Source organism: Buteo buteo, chromosome 24 (genome assembly GCF_964188355.1).
Source record: "Buteo buteo chromosome 24, bButBut1.hap1.1, whole genome shotgun sequence".
NCBI lineage: Eukaryota > Metazoa > Chordata > Aves > Accipitriformes > Accipitridae > Buteo > Buteo buteo.
In genome coordinates, this window is record NC_134194.1 from 10,596,790 (window position 1) to 10,606,253 (window position 9,464).

The 9,464-nt window shown below is 61.9% G+C and overlaps 2 protein-coding genes across 2 annotated transcripts; both read left to right on the top strand.

The window, feature by feature from the left end:
• Positions 1-29: 29 nt before the first annotated feature.
• DDX41 (DEAD-box helicase 41) lies at positions 30-7,702 on the top strand. Its single transcript, XM_075057066.1, has 17 exons — positions 30-233; positions 331-429; positions 527-686; positions 770-844; positions 1,163-1,223; positions 1,840-1,976; positions 2,236-2,308; positions 2,488-2,641; positions 2,752-2,888; positions 3,092-3,254; positions 3,355-3,486; positions 3,668-3,739; positions 3,987-4,083; positions 4,443-4,592; positions 4,745-4,816; positions 5,012-5,122; positions 5,366-7,702. The coding sequence occupies exons 1-17, from the start codon at positions 210-212 to the stop codon at positions 5,500-5,502; spliced, it is 1,854 nt and encodes a 617-aa protein (XP_074913167.1). The 5' UTR covers positions 30-209; the 3' UTR covers positions 5,503-7,702.
• DOK3 (docking protein 3) lies at positions 6,094-9,370 on the top strand. The gene is made up of 5 exons (XM_075057067.1): positions 6,094-6,309; positions 7,711-8,004; positions 8,144-8,237; positions 8,323-8,495; positions 8,586-9,370. Exons 1-5 carry the CDS (start codon positions 6,094-6,096, stop codon positions 9,324-9,326), a joined length of 1,518 nt encoding a protein of 505 aa, XP_074913168.1. The 3' UTR covers positions 9,327-9,370.
• The last annotated feature ends 94 nt before the right edge of the window (positions 9,371-9,464 follow it).

The following is a 9,464-nucleotide window of genomic DNA, read 5'->3' on the forward strand; positions in this document are numbered from 1 at the left end:
CGGGGCGAGGAGGCGGGGCGCCGGCGCCGTGCGCGTTCTGAGCAAGTCTGGCCATCGGGGCGACCCGTCGGGCCCCGGCTCCGCTCCCGCTGCGGGGGGGGGCGCGCTCCTCCGCGTTGCTGGGCGACAGCGCCCGTCCCTCCAGCCGTCATTTCCGGCGCGCGGGATTTACATCCGGGGCGACGCGGCTGTTGCGGGGAGACGGCGCCATGGAGGCCGCGACTGACAGGAAGGTAGGGCCGGGCCCAGCCTGGCCGGTACAGAGAGCCCTGGTGGGGCCGGGCGGGGCTGGTACCGTCCGGGCCGGCCTCACCTCGCGTCTCCTCACAGAGGCAGCGGGAGGAGGCGGCGGAGACGTCCGACCTCTCCGGGGAGGAAGATGACGACTATGTGCCCTACGTGCCCGTCAAGCAGCGCAAGCAGCAGATGGTAAGGGGGTAACGGGGCCCGGCGCTGCCGGGGGAGGGCTGTGAGCGTCCCTCCCGACGCGGGGCCTCTTACTCCGCCTCGACCCGCTTCCTTCCAGCTGCAGAAGCTGCTGCAGATGCGGCGGAAGGTGGTGTCAGAGGAGGAGCAGCGGGACAGTGGGAGCGAGCAGCGGGGTGACGAGGATGACATCCCCCTGGGGCCCCAGTCCAACATCAGCCTCCTGGACCAGCACCAGCACCTCAAAGAGAAGGCGGAAGGTACGGGAGCGGCTGGCGGTAGGGCCAGGTGGCTTTTGGGAGGGACTGAAACCTCCTCACTGTTTTCCTGACTCTTCCCACAGCTCGGAAGGAGTCAGCCAAGGAGAAGCAGCTGAAGGAGGAAGAGAAGATCCTGGAGAGTGTGGCAGAGGGCAGAGGTGAGTGGTGGGAGCTCCGTGTCTCAGACCTGTCTTCAGAGCTGTCAGGGCAGCCTTGCAACACTTGGGTGTTCACGCCCGGGACCGGACAGATCACAATGGCTTCCTTCAGTCAGCATCCAACTGCCCAGCTTAGCTGAGATGTCGCTGTGGCACTTGGTGCTCCTGTACCCAGAGGGACTGTCAGGGGTGCTGTTTTTCCTCCTCTGTCTCTGGGCATGGTCTCCCAAACTGTTTACCCAAGTAGTTCTCTGCTGAAGTTACGTGCAGCCTGGATATGGAGAGTTTGCACTGACCTTGTCAGCTTTGTTTTTGCAGCTTTGATGTCAGTGAAGGAGATGGCAAAGGGCATCACCTACGATGATCCAATTAAAACCAGGTGTGTTTCACAGTACAGAAGGTGTCTTTCTGAAAGCATTGCTTCCTCACGCCTGAAGAGAACTAGAAGCCATGCAGCCTCACAGGAGCACTGCTCTGCGGCCACTGGCATTGCTCTTGCTCTGCTGCTTGGTTTCTTACTGTTGTGTGTAAGATTGAAGGTACTTGAGTCACCATAGATGTTGTTTTATATACTTAAAATTCGCTAGAGTGCATTTATGCTAAACTTGAAAACTGAGAAGAACTTCAGATCTTGGAGGTGACTAAGCTAGAGGAGGAGACTGGGGGAGCCTACAGAGCCAGTGCTGCTCAAGACAGTGTCAGAGAGGTGATTGAGATGTGTCCAAAAGATGTTTGTCATGTTCCATCCACTGTCCGTAGACTGTTCTCAGCTGTTAGCTTAAGACTTCTTCTTCAGGCTTTGGGGAAACGTTTTAATGCATGGAACTGGCTTGGATCTGCTCCCTTGCTCACACCACAAAGCCCCTAGGAGTTACCTGTTTTCTCTGGTGGGATATTGGAGCCTGACAGGGGGTTCCCCTGGGCCTCCGTGGGGCCTGCAGCTCTGGAGCCCCAGCCTCATTCTGCACCACAACCTTTCTCTGTTGCCTTCGCAGCTGGAGAGCACCTCGTTACATCCTGGGCATGTCAGAGGCACGGCATGATCGCGTGCGCAAGAAGTACCACATCCTGGTGGAGGGGGAAGGCATACCACCCCCCATCAAGAGCTTTAAGGAGATGAAGTTCCCAGCAGGTGGGCCGGGAGAGGAGCCTGGTAGGGTGGGGGACAGCATTTTCCTGGGAAATTTGCATCAGTGAGTGAAGCTGTCGGATCTTTAATGCTTCATGTTAGTGGGGTTATAGCTTAAATTCCCAACAGTGGCTGTGTCACCTAACTGCTGGCCCGAGAGGTGTTTGTCACTGGTGGAAGAGCTGCTGCTGGGACCTGAGTAGTTGGGAAAGAAGGGGATGACTTCAGGTCATGAACGCATATGTCCCTTGTTCTCTGACAGCTATCCTGAGGGGCCTGAAGAAAAAAGGAATTCAGCAGCCAACACCCATACAGATCCAAGGCATCCCCACGATGTGAGTGTTCTGTCCCCATCCCAAAGTGGATGGGGGCGGTTGCTCCCTACAGCCCACCCAGTGGTATGAACCGGATGCTCTTCCCTGGTGACAGATGCGCCCTGTCACCTTGCTCAGCCCTGGAGGTTTGAGCCGTTCCGTGATGCTCCTCCTCACCATCGGCCTCGTTTCTCTGCCAGCCTCTCAGGAAGGGACATGATTGGCATTGCATTCACTGGCTCCGGGAAGACCTTGGTGTTCACCCTCCCGGTGATCATGTTCTGCCTGGAGCAGGAGAAGAGGCTGCCATTTTCCAAGCGAGAGGGACCCTATGGGCTCATCATCTGTCCCTCAGTGAGTGTTGGGGGTGCAGTGACGCGTGGGAGGAAACTTTTATTGACGTTCGGTGGCTATCCCAGATCCTCCGTGCATGGATGTGTAGGAATGTATGTTTTTCTCTGCAGCGGGAGCTGGCCCGGCAGACCCACGGCATCATTGAGTACTACTGTCGCCTGCTGCAGGAGGACGGCCTGCCCCCGCTGCGCTGTGCCCTCTGCATCGGGGGCATGTCTGTCAAGGAGCAGATGGAGACAATCAAACAGTAAGACCTTCTGGGGGATGGTTTGTGGGGCTGGAGCTGTGCTCTGGTTTCTGGCAGGGGACTAAGGGGTGGCACCCTGGCTAGGTGGCTTCAGGAAGGTGTGGGTGCAAAGGTGATGTGCCAAGCAGGTGTTACCTTCCCTATGTGTCGCTGTGTGGGGCAGGAATCCGAGTGCCTGACTGTGGCCTTCGCTCATCCCACAGTGGTGTACACATGATGGTGGCAACCCCTGGCCGCCTGATGGACCTGCTGCAGAAGAAGATGGTGAGCCTGGACATCTGCCGTTACTTGGCCTTGGATGAGGCTGACAGGATGATCGATATGGGCTTTGAGGGGGACATCCGTACCATCTTCTCCTACTTCAAGGTACTGAGCTGGTATGATATGAGCACCCTGAAGCTCAATCCCTGCATCCACCTGGCTGTGTGAGTGCTAAATCCTTGCCCACGCTGTGTTCGCTGCGCAGGGCCAGCGGCAAACCCTTCTCTTCAGTGCTACAATGCCCAAGAAGATCCAGAACTTTGCCAAGAGTGCCCTGGTGAAGCCCATCACCATTAACGTTGGGCGAGCGGGTGCTGCCAGCCTGGACGTTGTGCAGGTGAGGTAGTTGGGAGCTCCCCCATGCCTGTGTGGGAGGCCAGTACCATTCATGAGGGCAATTGATGCATCCCTTGTCAGGGAGCTGAGGTTCGTGGCCCTCCTTCCCAAGAGATTAAGGGGTGCCAAGCAATGGCAATTTCTCTGCTGCCTGCCAGACTCATATCTGTGCTTGTTCCTAGGAAGTGGAGTACGTGAAAGAGGAGGCCAAGATGGTGTACCTCCTTGAGTGTCTGCAGAAGACCCCACCACCCGTGAGTAGTGCGCTCTGGCAGCATGGCTGGGGGCAGCGCGGGCACACTGCAGCCCCGGGACATGGGTGGAGCTGGCAGTGGGGATGGGGCTGTGATGCTGCAGGGTTCTGCCATGGGCGGGGGTTAGGCATGTGAGTGAGGTGTGCTCTGCTCAGCAAGAGGGAATGGGTTTCTTGGGGGTTGTGCTGGTGCCAGCAGTGCCAGCTCGCAGAAGGGCAGCTTTTCCATCATGTCTGTGCTGCCACAGGTGCTGATCTTTGCAGAGAAGAAGGCGGATGTCGATGCGATCCATGAGTACCTGCTGCTCAAGGGTGTGGAAGCTGTGGCCATCCACGGAGGGAAAGGTCAGTGAGGGTCTCGGGGAGGCCTGAGCTGCGGTGTGGCCCTACCCGACCCTGCTCCTGCCAGGGTTGTATGTGGCCACGGGACGTTCCAGTGTGCAGCAGTTTGTGATGGTGTGAGGAAGGGCTGTGGCAGTGTTGGGAACAAATGCCACATTGTATGTAGCAGGCATAAGTACAGTGCAGGTCCCTATGGGACCTAGAGATCCCTCTGCCTCTTTATTTGGGGAAAGGCTGTGTAGGTCCTCTCTACTGAGGGAGTCCCGGTTGAGCAATGCTTGGCTCTGAGGCCATAGCACTTACTGCAAGAGGTAGGACTGGGAGCTCTGCCCTTGCTGATCTTCTCTATTGGGCCTTTGCAGATCAGGAGGAACGGACAAAAGCCATTGAGGCCTTCCGGGATGGGAAGAAGGATGTCCTGGTTGCCACTGATGTCGCTTCCAAGGGCCTGGACTTCCCAGCCATCCAGCACGTCATCAACTACGACATGCCGGAGGAGATTGAGAACTACGGTGGGGACTGGGCCCCCATGGGGGACCAGCAAGGGCACGGCGGGGTGGGTGCAGGCCAGCAAGGCTTTGCGCTTGTCTCTGCAGTGGCTGGGGGCAGGGGTGGTCTGTCACGTTGTATTCACCCAGGCCTGATCCGGTCTCTTTCTCCACAGTTCACCGTATTGGGCGTACAGGCCGTTCAGGCAACACTGGCATTGCCACCACCTTCATCAACAAGGCCTGCGGTAAGAAACAGCGCGGGGCTGGGGGCTGTGGCTGTAGGAGGCAGCTGGGCAATGGAGCTGCCTCTGCCTTGGCAAGGGGGGTGATCCCGCACAAGAAGGGACGAGTCGTGTTGGCCCAAGGAGGGGAGATGGTGGCATGGGGCAGTGCCCCCCACCCCTGCTTGGGCTGCGTCTGATCCGTGTCTCTGTCCCCAGATGAGTCGGTGCTGATGGACCTGAAGGCCCTGCTCCTGGAGGCGAAGCAGAAGGTGCCACCTGTGCTCCAGGTGCTGCACTGCGGGGATGAGACCATGCTGGACATCGGAGGTGAGAGACCCCGGGCCGGCCCAGGGACCTGCTGTGGGGCTGCTGGGAGACCTGTGCTGCAGACAGGTCCCATTGCTCCAGCCTGCCAGGGCTGCCTCAGGGCTGTCGTTGCCTGGCCATGTGGGCAAGCCTGGTGCTGCAGCAGCATGGGGAGACACTGGCGTAGCCCCTCTGCTCCTGGGGTGGGGGGGCCGCTCTCCTGGCATGGCACAACTCCCTCTGACCTCATCCCTCCCATTGCAGGCGAGCGGGGCTGCGCCTTCTGCGGCGGCCTGGGCCATCGCATCACTGACTGCCCCAAGCTGGAGGCAATGCAGACCAAGCAAGTCAGCAACATCGGCCGCAAGGACTACCTGGCCCACAGCTCTATGGACTTCTAGCCTGGAGAGCGTGCTGCCCGGCGCTCCCCCTGCGCAGACCTTGGTTCCCTTTCAGCCAGGGCAGTGCCCCAGCTGCCCTCGCCTTTCCTAAGCCCAGGGGCCTGTCCTGCACTGCTGTGGCCCCTTTTCCAGGCCTTTGGCCACCGGAGCTGTTGCCAGCTCAGCCTGATGAAGCTCCTGCCCCGGGAGGAAATTGGGAGGAAATGTGTGGAGCTGTGCCGCAACAACCTGTTATGTCAGCGACGCATTGGGCAAGCAGGTAGCGGTGCCTGAGGGGAGGAGGAAGCCCCAGGTGGGGTGACTGGTCTGTGGCCGGCTGCCTGCTGCCTCTGCCAGCCAGCCGCAGTGGTGCGGCCAGGGTCTTACGTTGCTCCTCTCCAAAGCCCCTTGATTCCTCCAGGACTGTCCCCCTTACCTGGTTTTGTGTGTCCTCAGCTGGTGGCTGTTCCCATATCCCCCAAACACACTCTGATGTAGCCGGGGCAAGGCGGAGCACGCTGCATTTGTGTCAGGCAGTCCCCTAGGTGCTTCCTGTGCTCTGCCTGCGCGCGTTCTGCCCCACTGCCTTTCTGCGAGGGGGAGGGCAGATGGATGGACACCTCCTGTAGCCCAGCCTCTGCCCCTCATCCCACACACCAAAAAGGGGAAGTTGCTGAGAGAAGGAAGTCTGCCCCATGCAGTTGCTTCAGCTGCAGCCGTCACATTTTTGCCGCTGCTGGTAACCCGAGTCCCCAGTCCTTGCGCTGGCCCATGGAGAGACCGGTGAAGGATGGGATCCTCTATGTGCAGCACTGCAAATTTGGAAAGGTAAAGGGTGGATCTGGGGCTGGGTACAGAGTTTGCCCTGATGTGTCTTGATGCCAGGTCTGGGGCTAGGCCCTTGGCAGCCTGAGAAGCAGGGACTGGAGCCAGACCCCTTGGAGCTGCCCCGGGGGGTCCCTGGGCTCCGCAGCCCCAGGAGCGGGGCTCTCCCTGCGGCTGAGGGGACTCATCCGTGCAGGCACCTGCTCAGGCTTGGCCCTGCACACAGGGTCCCTCTTCTCGCTTGGTCACCGCGCGATTCGCAGTGAAACAATAAACGTGTGTTAATGAGGCGCAGCTCCAGCGTGTGTGTGGGAGCGGGGCACTGGGGCAGCGCGTGGGATGTGGCTGTGTGCCCAGCCCTCCATCAGCCTGGCCCTGGCGGGGCCAGTGCCATCTGTGGGGCACCCCTCATGGCTTGGCCTGCTGCTCTGGGCCCTCAGGGTGGGCACCGAGTGCCGCAGCCCTCTGGGCACAGTATGGGTGACATGGTGGGGGTCCCCATAGGGTCGAGCCAGCTCTAGGGAGCTGTGAGATGGGTGTTGGTGAAGCAGGTCCTGCTGGGGCGCTGGCCTTGCCTTAGCGGCACCCCCATCTGCCACAGCAGAGCGGCCATGCCCCCACGGGGGGCTCGGTGGATGTGTGGGGCTACGATCACACTCCAACCTCCCCACCGAGCGAGAGCCAAGTCCTGGAGCTGAAGCAGGCAGGCCCCGCATGCATGGGGCTGATGCCCTGTGCGTAGGAGGCAGGCGGGCTAGCGGCGGTGGGTATTTTAGGTGCTCGGCTGCATCTGGTTTCTGTAGGGCGGAGGCTCTGTTGTGCTTTTGAGGTGTGTGGGGGCATGCGCCCCCTCTATCCCATGACAGGGAAGGTGCTGGTGCCACAGAGCCTCCCCTGGGAGGAAGCGGGCTGCGAGCTGCAGGGCCTGGCTGTGCTCGGCAGATGTGAGGCTGCCGGCAGGAGCCCCAGCAGCTCAAAATGGCTTTAATTTGCATCAGGGTCTGTCCTGAGAACAGCTCGAGAGCTCAGCTGCAGCGGCGGCAGGCCGGCACTTGCAGCAGGGAACAAAGAGCAGGACCTGGTGCTCAGCGAGCCGGGAGCGAGCGTGACTCACCCAGCAAGCCATGCCGAGCTTGCTTGGGGCAAGCCCCCCCTCCTCGACACAGCTTTGGGACTGCGCTGCTCCACAGCCCCGGGGGTTTGCACTGACCCCAGCTCTCTGTGCCCTCTCTCATGCAGCACCCAGTGCTTGTAGGCAGGGACCCCCTGCCCCGTACCCCCTCCTGCCCTGCACGGCTCTTCCTGAGCACTGCCAGCCCTTTATGGAGGGCAGTGCTGCGAGGCCACAGCAGGCAGCCCTTTGCTGACCGTCTTTTTCCTGCCTCTGCCCTTCCCGTGCCCCAGAGGTCCTGGAGGAAGATGCGAGCCCAGCTCTTCGCTGCCAGCCCCTCTGGTGTGGCCCGCATGGAGAAGTTTGACGTGCGGGATGACGGCACAGCGCTGGAGAAGACCTCCCTGCGGCGGTGCACCCGCCGGGTGATCCGCCTCTCGGACTGCGTCTCTGTGGGCCCGGCGGGCACCGAGAGCTGCCCCAAAGCCACTGCCGCCTTCTACCTCAACACCACAGAGAAGAGCTATGTGCTGGCAGCTGAGCAGCGTGATGAGTGGATCACCCAGCTCTGCCAGCTGGCCTTCCAGGTACCGTGGGGTCTGGCATAGCCGGGACCCCTCGTGCTGCTCCTGTCTCGGGTGAGCCGGGGGCTCCAGGGTGGGTGGGCAGGCAGGGAGGCTCATGCTCCCCCGGTCCATGGGCTGTGCTCACATCCCTCTGTTTCAGGGTGCAAAAGAAACAGCGCAGAGCAGTGTGAGGACCCAGCCCAGCCCCACTGTCCCCATGGAGGAGAACTGCCTCTATTCCTCCTGGCAGGACCGTACGTGCAGGGGTGGCGGATAGGGCTGGGGTGGGCTCCAGCTCAGTGCTGCGGTGCCGATCCCTGCCTTGCTCTGCTCCCATAGTGACCGAATTCCCGGTGCTGGTGGTCCAGACGGACGCGGCCACCCGCTGTGGCCTGCATGGGCACTACCTGCTCTCAGCCCTTCCCCAGAGCCTGACGCTGAAGGACCCACAGTCCCGCCAGCCCCTGCTCACCTGGCCCTACCCCTTTCTCCGCAAGTTTGGCCAGGATCAGGTGCGTGCCTCTCCCTCCCCCCCCTTTCCTTGGGGTGGGTGGCTGCCCAGGGTAGGTACCAGCCCTTCACCCTGATGTCTGGCCCCACAGGCTGTCTTCTCCTTTGAAGCTGGCCGTCGCAGTGACTCCGGCGAGGGCACCTTCACCTTCAGCACCCCACGGGCCCCCGAGCTCTGCCGGGCCGTGGCCGCCGCCATTGCCAGCCAGCAGCAGGGCAAGGACAACCCGGACCTCCGCCTCTTCTGTGCCCTGGACCCCCAGCTCTCTGCACAGGGCCTTGAGCCCCAACCTTGGGGCCCTGGGGCTGAGGAACCCCAGCCCAGCCCACCCCTGGGGGGGTCACAGCCTGCCTCCCACCCTCCCACCAACCTCCTCCGCTTCCCCCCACCAGAGCCAGAGGCCACAGGCCCCATCGTCTACGCCTCCATCGCCCGGGGCCAGCAGCCGCTCTTCATGCCGGGGCGGCCGGGCCCCGCTGAGTCCTGGGCCACGGGGAAGCCACCCCCTGAGCATCTCTATGAGAACATCTTCGCCGCAGAGCCGGGTCCAGCTGGGGCAGAGGAGGAGGAGGAGGAGGAAGAAGGGCGGTGGGAGCTAGGGTGCCGCCAGGCCCCCGAGGGCCACAGCAGCGAGGCAGGCCCGCTCTATGACAACCGTGCCGCCCTAGCCCAGCTCCCACGGGGTAGCCCCCAACCCCCTGAGCAGGGCTGGGGCCGTGGGGGGCAGGAGGCGCTGCCGGGGCGTTCCGGGCACAAACCCCAGAGCAACCTCCGGGCCAAGCTGGTGCGGCTGCTCAGCCGGGAGACCCCCGGCCCGCGGGACTGGGCCTGAACCCGGGCCGGATGCGGTTCGGTGTTGCGGTGCGGTGAATAAACAGCCTGGGCCGGACTCGGCTTTGCCGCCGGTGCTTCGGGGGGTCGGTCCCGGGAGCGGTGATGCGGAGGGAGGGCGGGGGCCGGGGCCGGGAGG